We start from the raw sequence: 22,335 nt of genomic DNA on the forward strand, positions 1-22,335 counted from the left end.
TAGCCAGGGTTATGTGTAGTACAATAGGAGCATCTGGTCAGATAGTGTTGGGTGTGTGTGTGTGTGTGTGTGCTGAATGCAGAGCCTCGTCAGTACCTGCACCAGGAGCAGGGGTGTGGCACTGCTGATGTGTCCAAGTTGGAAATATGACACAAAACTCAAAACTGTCTGTGAAGAGGGGAAACAAATGTAAAGAGGATACACCAACATGTAAGGCTGTCATATTTATGTTTTGGTGGTTTTAGTGATAATTAAGAGGCTCCAACATCAGTGCAGGTAAATACAGGACCATATGTCTTTGTTTTGGGATATATTCTATGTAATTAAAAACAAAGAAAGACTACCTTGTGTTTACTTGTCAACAAAAAAAAAAGATACGATCAAAGTGTTTTGCCACAGCTTATTCCAAACAAGGAGAAGTGTCTACCTGCACTTTGTTTCCCATCCACCAATGAGCTTTAGGTTTAATTTCCTACCATATATGGTCAGAGAGAGGACACATAGGAAGAAAGAGAAAAAAAAAGAATTTCAGAAAGAGAGGAGGATTCAGAGAAGAGGGGAAGAGGAGGAGGGAGGCGTGGTCTATTGTGTTTTTGCTATGGTATAAAGTTTCTTTTCATTACCCTGTCATTACCTCCAGTCCCAGTCCCGTCCCGTCCCCCCCTCCGTTGTTTCGAAGCTGTCACACATCAAAGATGAGCTGATAGAAATGTAGGGGCGACATGTCGCAGCATGAATGACTCAGCGAGAGGACACACACAAACACAGCATTATGAGGTGTGTACATACACCGGGTTTTATGACTGCGTTTAACCATAAGCAATAAAGTAAAACTGTAATACACATGAACTTTAGATTTATAGCTGATTCAGTCCAAACTCTGATGCAGTTTCTTGTCTCACTGATGAAATGACATTTGCCACAACCCACAAAAAACTGCTTCACATGTTTTCAAGATTTGAAACTTATTAAAACAATACCCGCATAGCACCACACTGAAAGCAGTCTCATCCTCCACACACCGAATACGGAAGCAGTGTTTGGCAAAAAGCAAAGTGGAAATGTGGTAATGACAAAACTCGTTCTGGGAGACATCATTTTCATTTGTACAAATCGGTCGGCTCAAGCCTCATGTCAACTACTGCTTAACTTCAGAATGCACTTGTGCGCAGAGCGAGGACTGTGGGCTTCACTTACACTGAAACTGCTCCACAAAGGGATCTCTTTGAGGGCCAGTACCACCCTGTATGCAACAGCTGTTCAATGTACAGATGATGGACACATGTGAGTCGACAATGTGAACAAGTCCAGCCTCTCTCTCTTTAACACGCTCAGCTAATTTAAGGTCCGATTATCTTTCCCATCTTTTATGCCAACACTAGCATTCCTATTGGATACATAAAATCTGGCCACTTCTATTCCTTTGTGATTAGAAAAAAAAATAAAAAAAAAATAAAAAAAGATTCTGGTTTTGACATAAGTTCACCTGAGCAGTGACACCGACCAATCAGCACTGAGGATCAGTTTGGCTGCTATTTCGCAAACTGTCTATCTTTTGGTTGTAACATGTTTACACATTGCATTATGTTGTTTTAATATGCACACTGCGGGAACAAATGTCACCTTCGAACATGGTTAAATGTCTGATTGTTTTTTATTTCACCCAGTTGTCATCCTCTTGACTCATTTTTGCAGCCACAGGGCACAGTCTGCTGTTACACCACTTCACATAAAGCAGCTTCCTGCAGCTTGCTTTAGGACAGGTAATCCACCCTGCAGCAAGCACCTCGTAATGGCATCAGTGTAAGGTGATCACAGTCATATATTTTATGCATAATACACACACCAAAAGTGTAGATGCGGTAGCACTCCCTATACCAAGAAAAAGAGTTTCAACTTAGCTAACATAGTTAAAATATGTAGTCCATCATTGGTTGTGTAAGATTTCAGCCAGAAGCAAAAACAGAGTCAAGTCATGTCATGTCACGTTACGCAGGTTACTGTGGTAAATTTCACTGTTGGAGGAAAAGTGCAAATAGAAGTGCTGTCAGAGGAAGTCTGCATGGACTTTTATTCTGACATGTTCGAGCACACCAGCCTGCAGTTAAAGGGTAGATTTTGCCTTTTCATGTCAGAGCTATTTTAGACAGAACGAGCTCAGCAGAAGCTCAGTTGGTTGCACTCACTAACATACATTATCGTCCTCATCCACTCCATTAATTAGACCTGCTGCCCTTCTAAAGCACTTAAGAGATTATTTAAAGCATAGTTAGTGAGGTTTGGGAATGTTAAATTTAACACAGTTACACTACTTATACTAACCTGATGTCGTTGATCTCAGGGTAAAACACTGCAGAGTGCACCCCTCTGTGGACAAAACTGGGAATTACAAATGGAAACATGTTCACATTTGGAGCTTTATGAGTATCAAGTTTGTATTTTTAGTTTTGCCAACCAATTATATATGTGTACCAGTGTAAAACAAAAGTAGAAGAATCTTGTCTGTGAAGATTCTCAGTCATCCAGGTCATATTTACTCAAAGTAAGAAGAATCTTCTTTAAAATCCTAGAATATTGAATATATTTTGAAGTAAGCTCAGTCTGGAGACAGAAAGCCTGAATTAAAAAACTTGCTGTATTTGGAAGTGGTTATTGAAGAAGCAGGAATGATCCGTTCAAGGGTGCAGTTTCTACTTGGCCCTTTTCCAAACTTCAATTTATCTAGTACCACGGGAATTGTAGGATACAGCACTAGAAGTCTACCTTTTCACTTAGAAAAGGAAAAAAAAACAAAATGCCTCGACACAACAACTTTTTTATGAGTTTTTATTTATTTATTTGATTTTTAAGTGTTTTATTATTTTTTTTCTCCAAAAAAATCCTGAGGTATTCACAATATAATGGCATTTATTCTGTCTGAAATGAGACTCAGGGAGGGAAGGGGGAGGGGGGATAAAATACAGCCAAAAACAAACAAACAAACAAAAATAAAAGAAACAGGCAGTAAAGCTGTATTGATACAACTGTCAAGATGATAAATCCATGGCGTCGTACATACAAGAAGCCTCTGAACTGCAACAGCGGTGACTGAAGTCAATCCTCCCCCAACCCCGCAAACTAGCAAAGTCATGCAATCTAGACTTAGAACTGCATTTAGAGAAACCAAGCAACAAACCTCAATGATAATTCAAAGCAGGCGTGTCCCACCTCGCTAACAGGGAGTGCAGGTTAATAACAAGCCAGTCAGTCCACTATCATAGCAGTTATCATCAGCTGAAATAACTAAAACTTAAAAACATGAAAAAAATCTGCTTTGTTGCTGGCATTCAGTAATCACTGATAAAAATCATCCAAGTTTCAAATGATACACGCTTTAAAGGTGCTCCAGTGTGTAGGAGTCAGTGGTATCTAGTGGAGAGGATACACATTGCAAACCCCTCCCTCCCCTCACCAAACAACATAAAAACATGAAACCCCCTCTCTGGAGCCAGTGTCTGGTTTGTCCATTCTGGCCTATTGCAGAAACATGGCAGTGGACCCACTCCTGCTGTAGATATGAAAGACTCACTTTAAGGTAACAAAAACACTACGTGATTATAATTACACACTGCTGAAAATATAACTATGAATATTACATCCAATTTTTGCCAACAGATGCCTCTAAATCCTACACACTGGTCCTTTAACTGTGAGTTTGTTAGCAATGCACTATAGTTCACATACACCATGCTATGGCTACTCAGCATTAACCCATGAACAATTTGTTTGCTGGAGCCTTCTGAGAGGGTAAACAGTAAACAAAATAATGGAAGTCAGACAGTCACAGTAAAGTCAGAAACATTTCACCTTACTGTACTGTGGGTTTCTATTTTAAACCAGTTTATCTGTTTCTTTATAGCCTGTATGTTAGTGTGATGTTTGAATACAACATTTTGTTTTCTGTACACAATGATAAAACGCCAATGAAGGACTCCTACTCTACCTTGAGTCCTGTTTGCCCTCCACAAAAAAAGCCTTTAAAAAAACCAAAACAAAAACAAAGAAACATACAAATGACCAATAAATAAATATCAGTGAAAAAAATACACTGTAGAATCAATTTTCTTGCTTGGTGTCACAGATCTATGATTGATAAAATAACCGCTGTGACTTAAAAGAAAAATAAGGAAAACACCCAATATTCTCCTCTCTGCACAACAATCTGCAACACAAAACAAAAATAAACCCATCACAAGTGCAACATCAGTCACGACAGTCTCAGCATTAGAAAAAAAACCAAAAAAAGCTCTGGTGTTTGACCAATCAGCTCACTACTACAGCATCAGACAAACCAGAAAGAATACAAAAATAATAATAAACAAGATTTAAAAAAAAAATAATAATCCCAAAGCAGTGGGCAGGGATGAAGGGGGAAAAAATTAAATAACAGCACACAATTTATGACCCAAACTGGGGTAACGAGAAATAAATCGATCATGATATCTGATCAAAGAAAACAATACATAATAGTAATAATGACAATAAAAAAATACTAACAGACTTTCAGTTCAGAGGTTACCTTTATGTGGCGGTTTACATCAGGTGGACAGATACTACAGCGTAACGGTGAAGAACAAACAAACAAACAAACAAACAAAACAAAAACGATTGCTCCACCTCGCCAGTAAAAGAAACCTTCAGAAAGACGGACAACACTGTCCAGCTCTCAGCACTGTCTGGGATCACCCATTTATTTCTTTGTTCAATTTGGTGTCATCTTTGCCCTGAATAATTAATAGTAACAACAAAATATAATAATAATAATAATAATAAACACAGTAATCATAACAATAATAAAAAAACAAAAGGATGGACAAAATAAAAGCTAATAAAGATCACCATCAATAAAGACTTTTGGTAGACGAATAAACAACACACACACACTCTGGCCGCACACACAGCTAATTGAAGAGAAAGACACACGGCACATGAATGAGGGGAAAACAGGACATTGAGACTTTTCTTCTAATAAACACTGTCTGCTAATAAGGATACAGCTCCTTGATGTCTAGTGATGGGTCCAAAGTGAAAAAGTATATTGCAAAGTTTACAGAGAACATTTTTTTTAAAAAAAAAGGCAAAAAAGTGTGTCTTTTCCTAAGTAATAATAATTAACACAATAATTCAACATTTTTGCAAAAAACAAAAAATACAGACTATATGTGTAAAAATCATAAATAAGGATAAAGTTTTGTGCATCCCCACCCCAATCAACCGTTGTCTTGAAAGAAAAAAAAACAAAACAAAAAACAATGGCAGTTACAACGGTGACAACAACATGCAACTGATATACTTTACAGCATTGATCTGTTATCTCCCCCACAACTACAAACCCCAATCTAACCCCAGTCCCTCCCCGGCCCCAATACAATCCTTAAATATTTGTCAGCTCATTCAAAACATATCTCTTGCTCTCTCTTTTCACTGTGAACTAGCTGAAGGCGGTGATCTTAATCACATTGACGGGGGGAGGGGCTTGAAAAAGAAGGACACACTGTCCAACTCCGACTCAAGTTTATCTGTAAACCTGTATATTTACAGGAGGCTTTTTTTCCCTATCGAAGCAAGCTGACATGGTTTGAATGACTGCATAGTGAAAATGATATTTGGTTTACAGATGGGTTTACGACACACACACACACACACACACACGCTCCCCCTCGATGTCAAGGCACAGCGCAGGTACACGCCATGAACTAGCTGTTTGTATACACCCCTGGCCCTCGCACCTCACAAGCTAATATACACATAAAGCCACTATTGGCAGTAGCAAGCATTGCAGTGTAGAGTGGGTTAACTTTATACATTTGGTGTGTGAGTGTAGATTAGTAATCAGATGTTTTGTTTCCTCACACTCACACTCTCACACACACACACACACACTCACACACACACGTCATTCTTTCTGTCAGCAGGTGCACACCTGGCCTGACCTGACTGGTTTCACAGAGGTGTAGCATGGCACCGTCACCCAATCAGGTGTTTGGATGGAACTGTGCACAGAACAGCATGGTCGAGCGCGTGTGTGCGTGTGTAAAATATACATCAGCTTAATAAGAGAGACCCTAAACAGTGGGAGACTGGGTCCAGCTTTGTGTTTGGACATGACTTCCACATACTGAGTTTGAACAGTGAGCGTTAGTGAGAGTGGGTCGCCCCATCTCCCAGAGTGATTTTGAAACTGCACCAAATGAGTACACCTCAGACTGTGCTGGCAGTGCAGGACAGCTGATAGATGCTGAGCACCAGATTCAGGTCTATATACATCAGTTTTTAGCAGGGAGGCTGAGCATGTCTGTCATGATCAGCCCTGAATCCTGTCATCTAGAGAGGTCACGAGAGCAGGACAACCAGCAAGAGTCCCTGTTCACTGATGGAAGCTAAATCGGATCCAAGTTTCAGCCAGGTCTCCAGACTAAAACCTGACAAAGGCTGAGATAACATAGTTGTGCCAACTCACCATCAGGTCTGTCCGAGGGGCCTGTGTCAGGAAGTGATGTGAGCCATCTTTGGGCTTAGATTTTCTGGTATTACAAAGCTGGTTCACTTTTAACCGTCATGGTAGCCTATGCTGCAGGGCTAACGGAGCAGGATCGGAAAAGTCAGAGTTAACGGAGCCAGTTGATAGCCAGCTGTGTGATAGCAGTTTTGTTAATGCTGAGAGGCTTGGAGAGGCCAGGCAGCCCACCGAGAGCCACACTGAGCCGATTATTTCCTGACACAGGCCCACAGTGAGCTGATTCACTGAGTAGAGTGATGAGCCGGCTGGTTTTGTTGCTGGGCCCTTGTGGTGCGTTAGTTTAGTTTAACAGTCTCCCCCTGTACAGTATATGACACACACACACAGCACTGCTATACTACAGCGCACTTGTACCCCCCCCACCCCACCCCCACTAGCTATAGAGAGATTTCATATATATCATAGCTGAGAGTACTCAATTATAATGTCAATAAGTCATAACAATAACAACAACAACGTTCTTTTGTGTTTTTGTTGAGCTCTGGACACCTTTGGTGTGAACTGTCAAGGTTGTCAAGCTTGCAGGCGACCTGTGGACAGATGGAGGGATGGATGGACAGAGTAAAGGATGGATATGACAAAAAAAAGCATTCGGACAGACAGACATCCCTTCTAATCATATCTACACTCTACAGAGTTTGGTGACGTTGTGGCATAAATGATTATCTACTTGAGTTACACAGGACTACATGTGAGGTGAGGTGTGTGTTTATATTTCGTTTGTTAGTACTTTTGTGACGTCAACCTCCCTGCAATTTCCCTTCTTATCCACCTCAACCTCTCTCGTTTGCTTTTGCCTTCTTCAAACTTGCTCTTCTGTATTTGGTACTGTTGACATTGCATTATTTCACTTATTTGGCTTAAAAAGAAAGAGAATAAAGTATTTGTCCTTTGGGGAAAAGAAGCGACAGCAGCGTCTAAAGCAATAAAAAAAGTAGCAGCAGTAGCAATGTAAATAAATAACATTGTTTGAACAGCAGACAACATAAACACAACACGCTAACTCACTTGCTAAAATCATAATTGGTATGTTGGTGTAACACCATGAAAGCTTTTCACAATAACCAGCTAGCCTCAGAGCTCAGCAGTCCAATGAAACTTGGGCTGACGTTTTCCTTCCATGTTTGCACTCACTTCCCGTCATCTCCAGTTTGTCTGACTTTTCTTGAACTTCCCATCCCACTTTCTTAACACTCACTGTATTTATTCTCACCTCACTCTGTCCTCTCATCTCGTTTTCCTGTCGATTCATTTTCACTCATCTATTTTTCCATCTTGACAACGTTCCTGGATCTCTCTCTGACACTTGACAGTTTCCTCTATCGCTGCCAGTCCTCAGTTCTCTGTGTCTAGCAGTGATTTGGTTTGGTGTGTGATGGGGTGTGGGAGGTTGAGTCTGCACATCTAGCAGGCTTTGGCTGTGGCCCTGCAAGAGGGGAAGCAGCAGGACTCCAGTAAATCTGTGAAGACCTGCGCTCATTAAGCACATCTATGCACTGCAGTTTCAAACACATCGACCTGCTCAGGTGTTCGTGCTCAACTTTATCTTAACAATCCTCTACTTCAGGGATCTCAACCAACAGTCCGGTTGTTTTCTCCTAGTGGGGCTGCATTAAACACTCGGTAATGGTGCTTCAGACTTTCTCCCAACAGCAGCTTTCTCCATACAGATGAAACAGGAAGCAGTTAAACTCCAAAAAAAAAAAAAAAAAAAAAAAAAAGAAAGAAAGAAATAAGTGGTTCAGGTCTCTTGAAAATGTCTGTGCTCCGAGTTGATCTTTCTTTTTTGTTTTCAGGAGAGACAATTTCAGTATCAGAAGTGTTATGCTAAATCTACATGCCAGGGGTCTTAGCTTACACACAAGTGCTACAATCACTTGATCGACTGATCCGATACAAAATATATCTGAAATCTTTGAATCATTTTTTATTATGATGAATCAGTAATGAAAATATTGCAGTCATTCATTGTGTCCCTGGAAAAAAATTAAGGATTACTTAAAAATACTCCAAAAAGGCTATTAGGATTAGCTAATTGGGATATAAAAAATTATTTCTTCATCAATTTTTTTATGATTTCAGATCTGGTACCTGGGCTGCTAGTTTCAGACCCCTGTACTTAGCTTCTAAAAACACCAGAACGAGTTAAATCAAAACTGATCTCTGTGGTTTCTTAACGTATTAAGTTTCGCAGTGGCGGGTCACAATCTCTTGGCCTCCACCGACGACAGCCTACAGGCAGCCTTTGGTCTGGTCACACTGTGAAGCACTACATCACACTAAACAGCAGAGGCAGACCGAGAGGTGGACGAAGAGGAAGAGGTAGACAAAGTGAAGTAAAGAAATGCTCCACATATAATAAGATCTACCCCTTTTATATTGTTCGTACAAGACAGGTCCTATCTGCTCTATATCTTAATGAAAATCACTCTGAACCCATTTTTACCTCCAGCCTTTCTCTCGTTTCAAAACACGACAGAGTTATTCTATCATCCAAACTGTCATCAACAAGGTTTCAATGACCCTCTTCTTCTACTTCCTCTGCTTTTCTCTTTCAGACTTCTAGGAATCAGACCCTCCTGCTTTCTAATTCATTTCTTTCCTTCTTGTCATCCCATTGTGTCTTGCAACCCTCTTCTAGTTCATATCCACACCAAAGAAAAAACAAATAAACAAACACCTAACTTTCTACAAAGCTAGAAATGCAACACCTAATTTTTTTGTAACTCTTTTTCAATATTTTTTTCCCAATTATGCAGCTGCTAAATACAATGATACAATACAATGATGGGTATTCTAAACATATTCCATATCAAAGTTAATGAGGATTATTACTGTTAAATGTTAAAAATGAAGCTAACAGCCAACAGACTAATTCATTCTCCTTTGTGAGTTACAGCTGTAATGTGAAGGTGATTAAATGACTTGGAAACATAATCTCACTTCTAAAAACAGCCAGTGACACACACACGCGCGTGCGCACACACACACATGTACATACACACACACACACACACACACACATACACACAGCCTGAGAATGTGTGATAGTAGAAACACCTGAAGAATCTTAATTGCACCAGACTTAACTGTGTCGTCCGTAATGTTTATGTACAAGAGAGATTCAGGTTTGCTAATGTAGCAGATGCTTTGTTCCAGTGTGTAGTGACTACTCTGTTGACTAATCCAATGGCTTGGATCAATGCTGGAGACAAACAAGTAGGCGAAATGCAGAAACACATACAAGATACACAACAGTTTGTGTGCAAGTGTGTGTGGCTATTATACACACTGTGCTGTGACATGATACTGTGACAAGACGTGACAATGTGTGAACGAATGAAGCTAACTGCAGTGTGCAGCTTTTTTATTTCCCTCCTTCCCATGTCTGCCTGTCCGGATTCACTGATAAAAAGAAACAAATTTGTGTCATCCATCCATCAGTCCATTCCTCCCTCAATCTGTCCATCCAGAGTCCTCTGTCAAGTCTCCATCTCTCGCCCTCATTTGTGGACTCTTCAGGTGCTCTGGTGGACAGATGGATAGGTGGTCTGGGTCTTACGCTAGGCTTAGCTGCTAACGCTGGGCTAGACTAGGACAGACTGAGTCTGGGCTTGGCAAAGCTAAAGCTAGGCTAGACTAGCGTCTGGCTAAGCTAACGCTGGGCTAGGCTAGGCTAGGCTACCTACTGAAGAGTGAGTGGAGCTGGTGCTGATGGCTGTAACACTGGCTGCTGCGCGGCGACTCGGTGCGATCCATCACCGTCTGGAACCAACCGGCCACGTCCACCTCAAGGACCTCGTAACGCCGGATGAAACTATGCTCCTGAACGAGGGAGATGGACAAAGAGATACAGAAAGAAGAAGACAGTTTAGTTACATTTGTCAGTTGGGGTAATTCTGGTGAATTTCAAAAAAATGAATTTCTAATTACAACTGCTGACTTACCAGCAGCTGGTGGTATTTTGGCCTTTTTCTGTGATCCTTTGTGAGGCTGTGGAAAGACACACACATGAAGTTATGATGGGATAAGTGGATTTTAGATGATAAATTCAATAAAGAATATTTCTTCACAGGGAGATTCAATGTGCTTTACACCAAAGAGCATACAGCAGCAAGTGGTATGAGATTACATCAACCTCCAAATCACATCTCACAAGCCACAAACACAGACACAAAGGTACACACTTAATAGCTAATCTTAAGTCTGAGAAAACAGATTTTTTTTTCTTTTAATTTACTTTTGAAAGTGGAAACAGTTGTGACAGATCTCAGTTCGGCTGATAGTTTGCTCCAGAGAACAGGACCAAGGAAACCAAAAACACCACCTGATAACTCCAGAGCACAGACTCTATCACAGTTAGGGAGCTTCACTTTTAGAGTGAGATTTGTCCTCACCAGTCTTTGACGAAGGACTGGAAGTCGAGGGAGAAGCCCATGCTGTGAGGCAGCAGAGGAGGATCTTCCTGCAGCACTTTGGTCAGAACCTCAAAGTCTGTCTTGCAGTTCTTGTAAGGAAACTGTCCTGTGGCCAGCTCCACCTAGAGGACACAAGGACCTGTTAATATCCAAATCTAAATCAACAACATAAAATAGTTGCTCTCCAGTTGTATGCAAGTATTGTCAGTAACAGTTCACTGTTCTTCAGATGTGGTGAAAACACAAATTCCTGAGGGTGTGAAAAAAGAGAGCTCAACAGGTGAACCAGTCAGCTGCATAATACTTGATGAAGCTACACTGGAATATTCAGATGAGGCGAAACATGCCAGGCCTCAAATAAAATATAAAAAAAAATCCTCTGTCTTTGTGGCTTTCAAATAGGAATAGCACTGGCTACCTACTGAAGCTAGTGAACGCTGGTCTGAGGTCAGCACATCAGACACCAAGTTGATAGAGAACAGACAGAAAGCAGGAGTGTTTGTTTACACTGTGTTGACGCCCACAAGTTAAAGACTTTACGCAAATATCACACACCAAATGTTCAGCTGCGCCATCTTTGTCTTAGAGTGTGAGACATGTCACCCTGTCATTATGGATAGAAAATAGTAAACAGTCTTTTTTTCTTTTCTGTACTGTGTACAGCTGCAGGTACTTGTTTCCTGTGTATTTATTCTTTTTGAATGCATATCCTTCCCTTATCCTTGCATGCTTTGCACCTTCTGTATCCTGTTTGCTGCTGTAATATTGTAATTTCCCAGTTATGTGACTAATAAAGGTTTATCTTATCTTATTACACCCCTCCAACTGTGCATAGCAAAGACATTATCTCACACATCATGAACTAAGCATTACAACAAGGGTTTTGATGATTCTTACTTTGATATTTGATGCATGAGAACATGTTATTCTTTTATGATAATAAAATGAAAGCAGTTGTATACCAGAGAGATGCCAAGGCTCCACACGTCTGCTCGGATGTCATAGTCAGGTTTGGTGGGATCTGGGGGGTCTATTCTCTCCGGCTGCAAGAACACAAACACAGGTGACACTCTGCTAAGGGAATCAGTGTTTGTGTTTCATGTGTAAACTGGGAATTGCGTGAAAGATCCTTGTTAGAGTGTAGAGTGAGTGGGTGGGTTTATACCTACCGCCATGTAGGCAGCACAGCCGGCGCTGCGGGTCTTGGCCTTTGAGTCGACGAGGCGTCCGCTGATGCCGAAGTCGCACAGTTTGATCTGACCTTTAGCGTCTAGGAGGATGTTGGAGGGTTTGACATCTCGGTGGATGACACCATGTTTCTCTTTCAGGTACAGCAATGCTTTCACTATCTGGAGCAAGAAAACACACACAAACACACACCGTAAGACTATAAGAGCAAAACAATCACCTGTTACACTTTCCCATCAGTATTCGCGTTTCTTCCACTTACTGCTACTGTCATCTTTCCAAGGATTCGCTCTGGGATGGGGCCCTGAATTCTCTTCTTCAGTTTCTCAGCACACGTCCCCATCAGCTCCATGGCAATGAAAACATCCGTCTGCGCATAAACACATATGGCTTTTACCAGTTCAGCAGCCTCATTTTTAAAATGGACTTACAATCAATTTTGACCGTTTGTATGACTTAAACAGAAACCCACATAAAAGTAGTTATTCATAAAAACTTTGACATAGATTTTGCACAAAATCTATGACCAATGAGATTTCTCATTTCCAATTGAAGATGTGAGGAATTTGCGGATCTACAGTCATTACTTTTGGACACACAGCATTGCGTATTGAATTCTGAAACAAGACCATCTCTTTTCAGTATCGGCCACATTTCCAACTCTCTGCCCCACCTTATTCACTGTAGCTTAACACGCTCTATGTTTGGCTTTGTTTGTCAACCCATTATTTAGTCTATCGAATAATATGTGTTGTCTGGCTTCAATCTTATTTTTCATTACTGTTTCTTTCACAAAGTTTGATTTTCCCTTTTGGTATATATAAACAACGATGCAGTTTGTTTGGGATGTAAACAGACAAAAGTCAATTTAGCTGCTATTTTGTTGTTAAAAACACAGACAATAATGTATTTTGGGGACACCCACATTAGTAACTATGGCGCCATAGCACTGGATGATGTAAGGACAATCATGACTCTTCAGAACCACATCCAGGTCCATCAGGATCCTCTTGTTCTCATCCTTGTTTCCTGTACGACGCATTTGCTGGTGACACAAGCACACATGCACAAATCTTAGATCCCTGTCAGCATTTGAATGTATGAAACAAACACCATGCTGCATTTGCATGTTAAGAAACAAAGCATTAGGAAATCACAAAACAAAGACTCCTCTCGTGAGTCGATTGACTCCCTAATTGTTAAACAGCTCAGAGAGCTACAATTAAGTCATCTATTAAATAGGAGGGTTGTTACATGGGATTATTACTGCCACTGTGTTGGTAAGCTAGTCACAGTTAAAGGTCAACAGAAAACCAGAGAGGTAAGCTGGGTTTAAAAAGGTTTAAACTGCAATATGGTCTTACTTTGACAGCGATGACATGGCCGGTCTTCTTGAATCGCACTTTGAAGACCTGTCCACAGGTCCCACTGCCTATCTCCCCCTCACTGATCAGGTCTGTCACCTCTGCTGGATACCGCTGTGGACAAGGGGACACAAACACAGACAAAACAAGACGTTCTCAATATATTCTTCATGACTTAAAATGATAACTAAAATGTTGTTTCGATGCTAATTCTTCAAGCCTCAAAGAAATGAAAGCCCAGTTCTGGCTTTCTGCATCATAAGGCAACAGTGAACCCCAACGGGCCTTTTACTAACTGATGTTTTGATGTTTAATTAAGCCGCTGCCCCACTGGCCATGCTTGAGAATACCATCGCACAGTGAGAAGACGCATCATTTACGTGCCTCGTTAAAATTAAATTACTGGTGACTGAGATGCTGTGACTGACATCTCTTCAAGTGCATGATGTAATTATCCCTCTGGGCTACCGAGAGGAAGTAAAAATAATCCGGAGTGCTGTAATGATTCAAATCATGTTCGTTAGCATTTTCAGACCCTGACTGGCACTGACTGTGCTACCGAACCCGAAGACTGGGCGAGAAAAAAACCTCAAAATGAGCCCAGTCTTCGGGTGTCTCCTTGGTTTAATGTCAGTAGACCACAACAACCACACATATCATAGTTTTTATAATATTCTTTTCACTGTCCAAATACCAGGGAGACATGTTGTACAGATTATCTGCTCTACTCAAGGACACCTCAGTCGATTTTTCTTTTCAAACGGCTTTACTGTAACCTTGACCAGGTTTATCACTGATCCACATTCCCATTATACCATCGTGCTTCTTCACTGGATACTGAGGAGAACAAACAAGTGTTCTGTAGTTTGAGTATTTGAGATTTTTTTAACAGATACGTTTGTCATATTCTTTATTTTTCGTATCAGTGTGCCTTTCTATACTTTCCTATCTTCCTTCTCTGTCTGTGGCACTCACCCTATCAGTTTGTACTGAAGACAGAAATCTTTGTGGTTGCATTTTCCAGTAGTCAATATTATTTCCTAATTCAACATGGCACTATAGTTGGTAGCAAATGTTACTCATCAGGAGTAATTGGTTTTACTGGGGGCTTTTTTTCAGCCACAATACACATTTATTGTTCCTGTCAGGATTTACAGCTGGATGGTGTGTGTGGGATTGATTCAAAATAAACAGTGTGGTAATGTGTTATATGTGTACTGTGTTATTAGAGTCTGTGAGTTCTTTTATTATCAGCATCACCTCTGACCTGTCACCCTGGTTTTTGCTTATGTATAATACTTATAAAGAAACTCAAAATGTGTCTCTGTGTGCATATCTCACCTGACCATCGATCTTCAGGTAACCTGTCTGCTTCATGATCTCCTGCAGTTTCTGGTCAATCTCTGCACTGTGAGGAAAAACATACACACCGTAACTCACAATGTCAGACGTCACAAATGCTATATGAATATTTCACTGTGAAATGTTAGTAATGAGATAAGAATGGATGGTGCTTGTGTTTCTGTACATCTCTACTACCCACACACACAATGCATGTGGATCCACCATGTATGCCATAACCCGCTCTTCTTCAAATGACCGTTTATTCTGAACCCCCCAGTGTTCGTATGTTGCTGTGCTTGCGGTCACATACACTCACATACACGTGAAAAGCTTATGTGTGTAAATAAGATCATATTAACTGATGCTACATAGACACAGCAAGATTATTATTTTTGCTGTTTTAGACAAGGGTAAACACTGTTCAGAGGAATATCAGCATCTTTCTACGTACTTCTCGAGGCTCTTCTGTAGGCCGTATGGAGGTGTGGGCAGGGTAAGCATGTGTCGCGGGCGGCTGGGGTAAGGGTGGTGCTGAGGCGAGCTCTCTGATGACGATGAACGGCTGCCTCCATCATTGGCCAGGGGCAGCTGGAGCGCTGGGATGGGGGAGACATTAGACCCGTTAGACACAGACAGAACAGAACGAATGATATAGTACGTTTCACACCAGAGGCCAGCACGCCAGAAGGTGTATGATGGCAATGTTTATTCATGCCTTCACTGACTCATGATTTTAGTGGTTTAAAACTGCTGTGCAGCAATAAAGAAGGTGATAATGTAATATTAACGTCTGTTTTATATGCTTTGTGTTACCAATTTCTGTGTTCTCTTTGACTTCATGTTTCCAGCCTGAAATCTGTGTTTCAGTTTCAAAAACAATGACTAAATCAGAGTGACTGATTAGAAAAGAATGCAAATGAACCTATTAAATCCTGCGAAGTACTGACTGAAAAGACACCAAGAGAAATCTGCCTTGCGGAGTTCCAAGAGTTCTTTCAGTACAGCCCTGCTACCTAGACCCTGTGTAGTGTACAAACGCTCGCTGTTTTTATTTCCCCAAAGCTCTGTTTTTCTTTTCTGGTGTCCCGACCTAATGTTAAAACAAACAGGGCAGTTATCTCAGAGCAACGCAATACCATTCTCATGCAAGGAGAGACAGCGCAGGGTTAGCCCACAGCACAGGAGGGATGTGGACACCCACAGTTCAATTTTAGAGGAATACAAGCTCACAGTTTATAAATACTTGGGTCTTATTTTATTTACTTACTTACTACTTACTTTTATGTGTTTATTATAGTGCTGTACCCACTAGACTGACTGCTGTCATTCATCAAGACTTTAAATAACCCATCAATTCATCTGGAAGCAAAACCAGTGAAAAGGTGAGTGCACCAGTAATAATGTTAGTAATCCCTCATTGTATAGGAAATCTGAGTCTCCAGAACTACAGCAGGCACAGTAGAACAAAGCTGAAATAGGAATACGATCTAGATCAACTGAAATCTAGTGGACAATTACAATAAATAGTTTAATTAATGGTTTTACTGCTCATCTTTGTTTTCAGTTACAAGTAATTCTGGCTAACCTGGAAATTTTACAACCAGCCCGATCATCTAACTGCTTGTGTTTGCTGTATCACCGGACACCCGGGTCTCAGAAATTATTTTGGTGAGTGCAATGTTATCATAACTGACAGAACTTTTGTTGGGAGGCATGAAAATAAAACCCAAGATGTAATAAACTGCAATTTAACATTAAAGACAATATTATCCACCCAAAGCCACACAGCTTGGTTGAATGCCGTAAATGACTTTACAGCCTCCAATGCCAAATCAACAGTTGCAAATCCAGTTTACAACTGATTGGCACTGAAATACAAAATCCAAAGGGAAGATGCAATAGGCTTCGAGCTCCGTAGAAACATCTAAATCATGCGTTCAAGGACGTGTTAAAACAAAGCTGACCTTGTAATATCAGGAGAATGTGCAAGCAGGTACTGACTCATTTTAAACATGAGATGTTAAAGAATTTCAGGAAAACAATCTAAGTAGTATTAGCACAGACATGTCATGCAACCAAATGCACAGAAAGTCAGCTACTATGATGACCTCCACCACCACCAGTTCAAATCCCTACTCACTATCAATTTTGCATCAGTAACTTTTCAAAATGTTCAAAACCTGTTCACAAAATATTTCAAGGACCATGCAGCTGTTATAATTGTCATTTTTATTATCTGTGTAGTGGCAAGGTGGCAACTCCTCTGAGAATGCCAGCAGGTGTTTGCATCCATGAATCACCTGTAGATGGTCGGCCTGTAAGGGGAAAATCAGTTAGTGGGGCAGGAGAGGTTAGTGTGGAGAGGAAGGAAGTCTTTGGCATAGATCGCATCTCCATAGTTCAGCTGGCTCCAGATGGACTGATGAGGGGATAGACAAGCAGACAGAGCAAAGAGAGGGGGGAGACACTCAGATACTCGCAGACACTGCTGCACCGCCTCCTGTTCACACAGTGCTGCTGCAAAAGGAAAGACGGGGATGCCAGAAGATGAATAACAGGCGAACAACATCAAACAGCGCAATGTGAGGGACAAAAGAGACGTTCGGCCAAAACTGCATAGCACAGACTAAGCTGGAAGTCAGACAGTCAGTCAGTCAGACTCGGACAGGAAGGCAAGTCTTCATTCGCCACGCAAAGAAAACAAAGAGGGAAAGAGAAAGAGAGAGAAGCCAGAGTGTTCACAGCACTCCTGCAGACGGACCAGTGGGGGATGCTGGATTAGAGACTGTGTCAAACAATACACAACCCAAAACACTGTGTCGTGCAGAAAAGCCACATGCTCCGTGATTCTCCGCCTCCAGCGAATATGTTAATCATCTGACACACGTTTATGCACGCTCGCACGCACACACACACACACACACATACATACAACATGAACATCAACACACACCGACACCGCCCTGCCACTGGCGCAGACACACAGACAGACAGAGAGAGGAGTGGGGATAGAAAGATGGAGGGAGGATGTGATTTGAGGGGAGGTGTGAATAACTGATGGGCTAAAATATCAGAACTGGTCAAGGACTGGTATCACAAGCATGGATTAAAGTCTTAACCCTCAGCGAAGATTCTTAGTCTGTCTGTCGCAAACTCATCAGCTACTGGAAAGAACTACAGAGTGAAAAGTGTGTCAGCGTGACAGAAAGTATGTGTATGCAGGGAGCGGGGCTGAAATGAAAGAAATTTTGAAGGTAATATGCAAGCGTGTTAGGGTTGCAGTTAATCCATGTCTTTGAAACCAAACTACACCTTGTCAACTGATGCTGACTTCATTTACTTCTTATGTCTTCTTTATAGATCATCTAGCTGGTTGGTACACCCTTATATTTGCTGGAAAGTAAATTGACTTTACCTCCACTTGTTAAAGAAGCAACAGACCTTTTATTTAGTGTAAGTAAGTGATTAGAGTAAGTAATAGTAATACTGAGGGCCTAAGAGGGTTTACAGGCAGAAGCAAAACAAAGGAAACTTATCTTGTGAGAATGTAGGAAACTGTCTGTGTTTTTCTCTTATAGGTTTAAAAAAAAAATAAAAGAGAATGAAGGAGGACAGGATGGGAGGTGAAATGGGTGACACAGGCATAGGGAAGTAGAAGAAAGAGAGGTGCAGTGGCAGAGAGAGTGATGGATTGAATGATACCTGCACGCTGGGAAGGGGCTGGAGCAGGACTGAGCTGGATCACGATGACTAGACAGAGGAAAGAAAATATACACACACACGCACATTACTGCACTGTTCTACTGAGACAATCACACGCATGCACACACATGCCTCATGATATAACAAACTGGGAAAATAAACAGACTTTGTGACTTGTGTAGTTCCCTTGTTCTCATTCTCTCTTTTCCTTATTTTCAAACAATCCAATGAAAAGACCACAATCAACAATGCACTACGCCATCTTTCAATACTTCTGACTTCCACACATCGTCCGTGTCATAAATCTTTGAAAACGGGTTGGAATTGTATTGTTTGATTTTTTTAAAGGTTTAGTACTTTCCTAAAACAGTTGGCGACTGTAGTTTTTCGAAAACTAAACTTCGAAAACAACTCAACAGAAGTAAATCATTCTTGGGGACTATCTTCAACTGCAGATTAATACACATTTGGTGCTCCAATGATATTTACAGCAGCAGGATAGCAGAAATCAGCTCTAAACAACTCACTGTACATGAAACAGAATGTAATCCAGTGCCATAGTGCCGGCTCAGTGTTGTGTTATTAATGCCCTGAACCAACAACCCCCCCCCCCCCCAATACTGATACCTCAACTCAGAGTATCTGCAAATCAGAGTACAAACCCTATAGCAGCAGTCACTTTTTCACAGATTTAAAATATCTAGAGCTCACTGCATGGAATTTACTGGATCGCTTCACATAAGTCAACTGAAAGTGGGGGATTGCTGGTGAACTAAAAATACCCACAGTGGCCCACAATGATTCACTGATGATGGGAGAAACACTGGATTTGAGTAATAATACTGAAAAAATGCTACCAAATGGTTGGTTATGTCATGTCCAATCATGTTAATCAGGTCAGTAATTGGTCTTCTCAAGAGATTTGTTGACAACAGGAAAAACACAGTACACCATCAGTCTTTACTTGAGCTCATTCACACTCTCAGCATTACAGACAGTTATGAAAAGTCACAAAACACTTTAAGAGAACGGAAAAGAAACAAAGGTAGGTTTGTGGTCAAAGTCACTCACATGAATGGGTAACAAGTGATGATCTGTAGGACAGAATGGTCTTTGTATGGTCAGTGAGAGTACAGAGTTTCTAATACTGTTGTCTAGCAGTTTTTAAAGTTCACAATGTCACCCTCATAAGATAATAAAGAGCTTTCTGTCTCCAGCGCAGTGTTTATTTCGGTGTTATATTTCAGTAAAGGCATGTTGCAGAGTCGCCTGCTGAACTAGCCGAGCTGCTTGAGAGTTTTCTCCTCCAAACGGTTAAAGGGCCCAGTGTTTCACCACTTTTTATAGCTCTTCATATCCCCTTAATACTGTCAAGAAATTAATTCAACGAGTCTGCATCACACCGTTGAAATGTTACCACTGTATGTGTAGCGGTACTGGTGTGTACCACATAACACCACAGCCAACGGCTGGTAACGTATGTTGAACGTTAGCAAGATCTGATAGCTTGCACAAATTAGCGTCTGTTTCATCAAGGGTCAAAACTGCCAGTAAAAACTGACTTTGCCGCAAGAGTCAGAAGCAAACGCGCTGCTTTATAATTACATAAAGCTTCAGATAAGACGGGGGATATGGCACCTCCGTAATATTTCATATACATATTGGAAACTACATCAAATTTCCAGATTGACGCTGGGCCTGCCACCGACTATCACTCAGATTGCTAGTCTGTTAGCTTTAGCATGTTTGACAGGACAAAATCAGAACAGATTTTTGGAACGTGAATGCCAGCCAAACATTTCATGACAGCGCTTTTTTTTCAAATATCTTGCTTCACCCACTATAGAAACAGCCTGACTTGTTAAGTAAGTGATTTGACAGCAAAACCAATCGACCGAGCCGAGTCGGTGTTTGTTTATGTAGCTAGCCTGTTAGCATGTAGTAGCTAGGGGCAGCACATCACCCCCACTCCTTCCCTCCCTCCCTCCGCCTCTCCGATCTTTCCTCTGCTATTCTGGCCGTTACCGACTACCCGGTCCTCCCCGATGGACACTCACTCGGCCTCGGACGTGATCGCTGCGGACTCATGTCGATGTTCAGGTCGATTCTCCGGCGAGCTTCTTCATTTTCCTGCTTTAGTTTCTCCTCGATTCGCGACAGCCTCTGTTCCAGCGACGACATCTTGAAAAATTGAGCACCATGTAGTTCCCAGCAGAGCTCTCGACTCCCCTCTCTGGCAGGCAGGCAGGACCAGCGAGTACACTGACCGACTGACTGAACACACACACACACACACACACACACACAAACTTTACACTCATACTTTTACATTCAATAATAGTTCATAGTAGTTTTCCCAAATTATACAGATGAGGTTATTAAGAAGCCAGGGCGCCTGTCCTTAAAGTGGTTTGAACTTAAACTGGGCCTGTCATGGTCAGATCAAAGAGGATCAGAAGCTGGGGATGTATTCCCTTTGTATTGTTAAGCGAGAGCTCATAAGTGTCAGGAGACCAGACAATGCAGTACTTACACATTCTATTAAGGTTTGGCAGGAAATTCTTACCCATTCGGACAGACAGAATATTTCTTTATTTCCGCTGACTTCTGTCCTCTGAAAAAGTCAAAAGTACATTTGGAATTTCAAAGAAAAAAAAATGCTTATCTTTAGGCTTGCCAATTTAATAATACTGACACTAAATTACCTAAGGACAAGATTCCTCTTTGGCAAACCAAGTAACACAAAAAGACAGGTTTTATTTCACATTTTTACAATGGTAAAAAAAAAAAAATCTTAAAACTGGTCCTGGAAAGAATATTTGGGAGGATTGTATCCAAGCCTCTCACTCCATTTTTCTTCCTGTGTACTAAATGTGTAATAGGCATTAACTGCTCATATACATTGTTTTTGTAGTTGGGCTTTAAAAGATAGACGTTTCTTAAATACGGTCTTTAATTGGAATGGAAATGCTGGATCCAAGAAAAACTGCAACATAATGATATAGAGAATTCTTCAGAGTACTTCCCATGGAAAGACTCCAAAATAAAAGGAAATGAGAGCTGCCTTATAAATGTACAGCAGTCATTGATGGCTCACCCAGTTATCTTAGTGACTTAATTCAAAAAGGAAGTGACACCATAGAATGGAAAATTCCCTTTGATAATTTACTCTATAATTGATCTGTAGACTATGTCAGCAACAGTGTGTATGTATGTGTAAAAGGTATTTTTATATCATTTGTGTGTTGATTTAATTGTCTCTCATTTTGTCTTTTTTGTTTTGTTTGTTTTTTTTTTTTAATTACTATATATTCGTCATCTTATCAAGCTCAGCCCATTTCATCCATCCATCCATTTTCTATACCACTTATCCGTCAGGGTCACGGGGGAGCTGGAGCCTATCCCAGCTGACTACGGGCGAGAGGCGGGGTACACCCTGGACTGGTCGCCAGTCAATCGCAGGGCCAACACACAAAGACAAACAACCACACACTCTCACACTCACACCTAGGGGCAATTTAGAGTAGCCAATTAAGCTAATGTGCATGTTTTTGGTATTGTGGGAGGAAGCCAGAGTACCCGGAGAAAACCCAGGCAGGCAGCCCAGTTCATATTTTAGATATTTTCCTAGACTAAATGATCACTTGAATTAAAAAAAATAATCAAGAGATTAAGTAATATCAAAAATGATCAAGAATTGTTTAGTTTTTTAGACAATTCCATAAGAAGGAGGCATGATATGATCATATTGTTTTAACGT

The 22,335-nt window shown here is 41.0% G+C and overlaps 1 protein-coding gene across 4 annotated transcripts; it reads right to left on the reverse strand.

Moving 5' to 3' along the window:
• Positions 1-2,812: 2,812 nt before the first annotated feature.
• Positions 2,813-20,874, reverse strand: map2k7 (mitogen-activated protein kinase kinase 7). 4 transcript variants are annotated; one of them, XR_006845169.1, is made up of 14 exons: positions 20,633-20,874; positions 18,576-18,623; positions 15,325-15,469; positions 14,871-14,937; positions 13,530-13,643; positions 13,091-13,210; positions 12,428-12,535; positions 12,147-12,326; positions 11,940-12,020; positions 10,957-11,099; positions 10,507-10,552; positions 10,249-10,384; positions 7,773-7,985; positions 2,813-7,089 (listed from the first exon to the last, which is right to left on the reverse strand). XR_006845169.1 is itself a non-coding variant. In XM_046410085.1 (13 exons), exons 1-13 carry the CDS (start codon positions 20,754-20,756, stop codon positions 7,909-7,911), a joined length of 1,389 nt encoding a protein of 462 aa, XP_046266041.1. In that variant the 5' UTR covers positions 20,757-20,874; the 3' UTR covers positions 2,813-7,908. The 4 variants fall into 4 exon arrangements, 3 of the variants coding, with proteins under 3 accessions (XP_046266041.1, XP_046266063.1, XP_046266055.1); XM_046410085.1 differs by having other exon boundaries at positions 2,813-7,985; XM_046410107.1 differs by lacking the exon at positions 20,633-20,874 and adding an exon at positions 19,647-20,561 and having other exon boundaries at positions 2,813-7,985.
• Between the last annotated feature and the right edge of the window lie 1,461 nt (positions 20,875-22,335).

Source organism: Scatophagus argus, chromosome 2, assembly GCF_020382885.2.
Source record: "Scatophagus argus isolate fScaArg1 chromosome 2, fScaArg1.pri, whole genome shotgun sequence".
NCBI classification, from domain to species: Eukaryota; Metazoa; Chordata; class Actinopteri; family Scatophagidae; genus Scatophagus; species Scatophagus argus.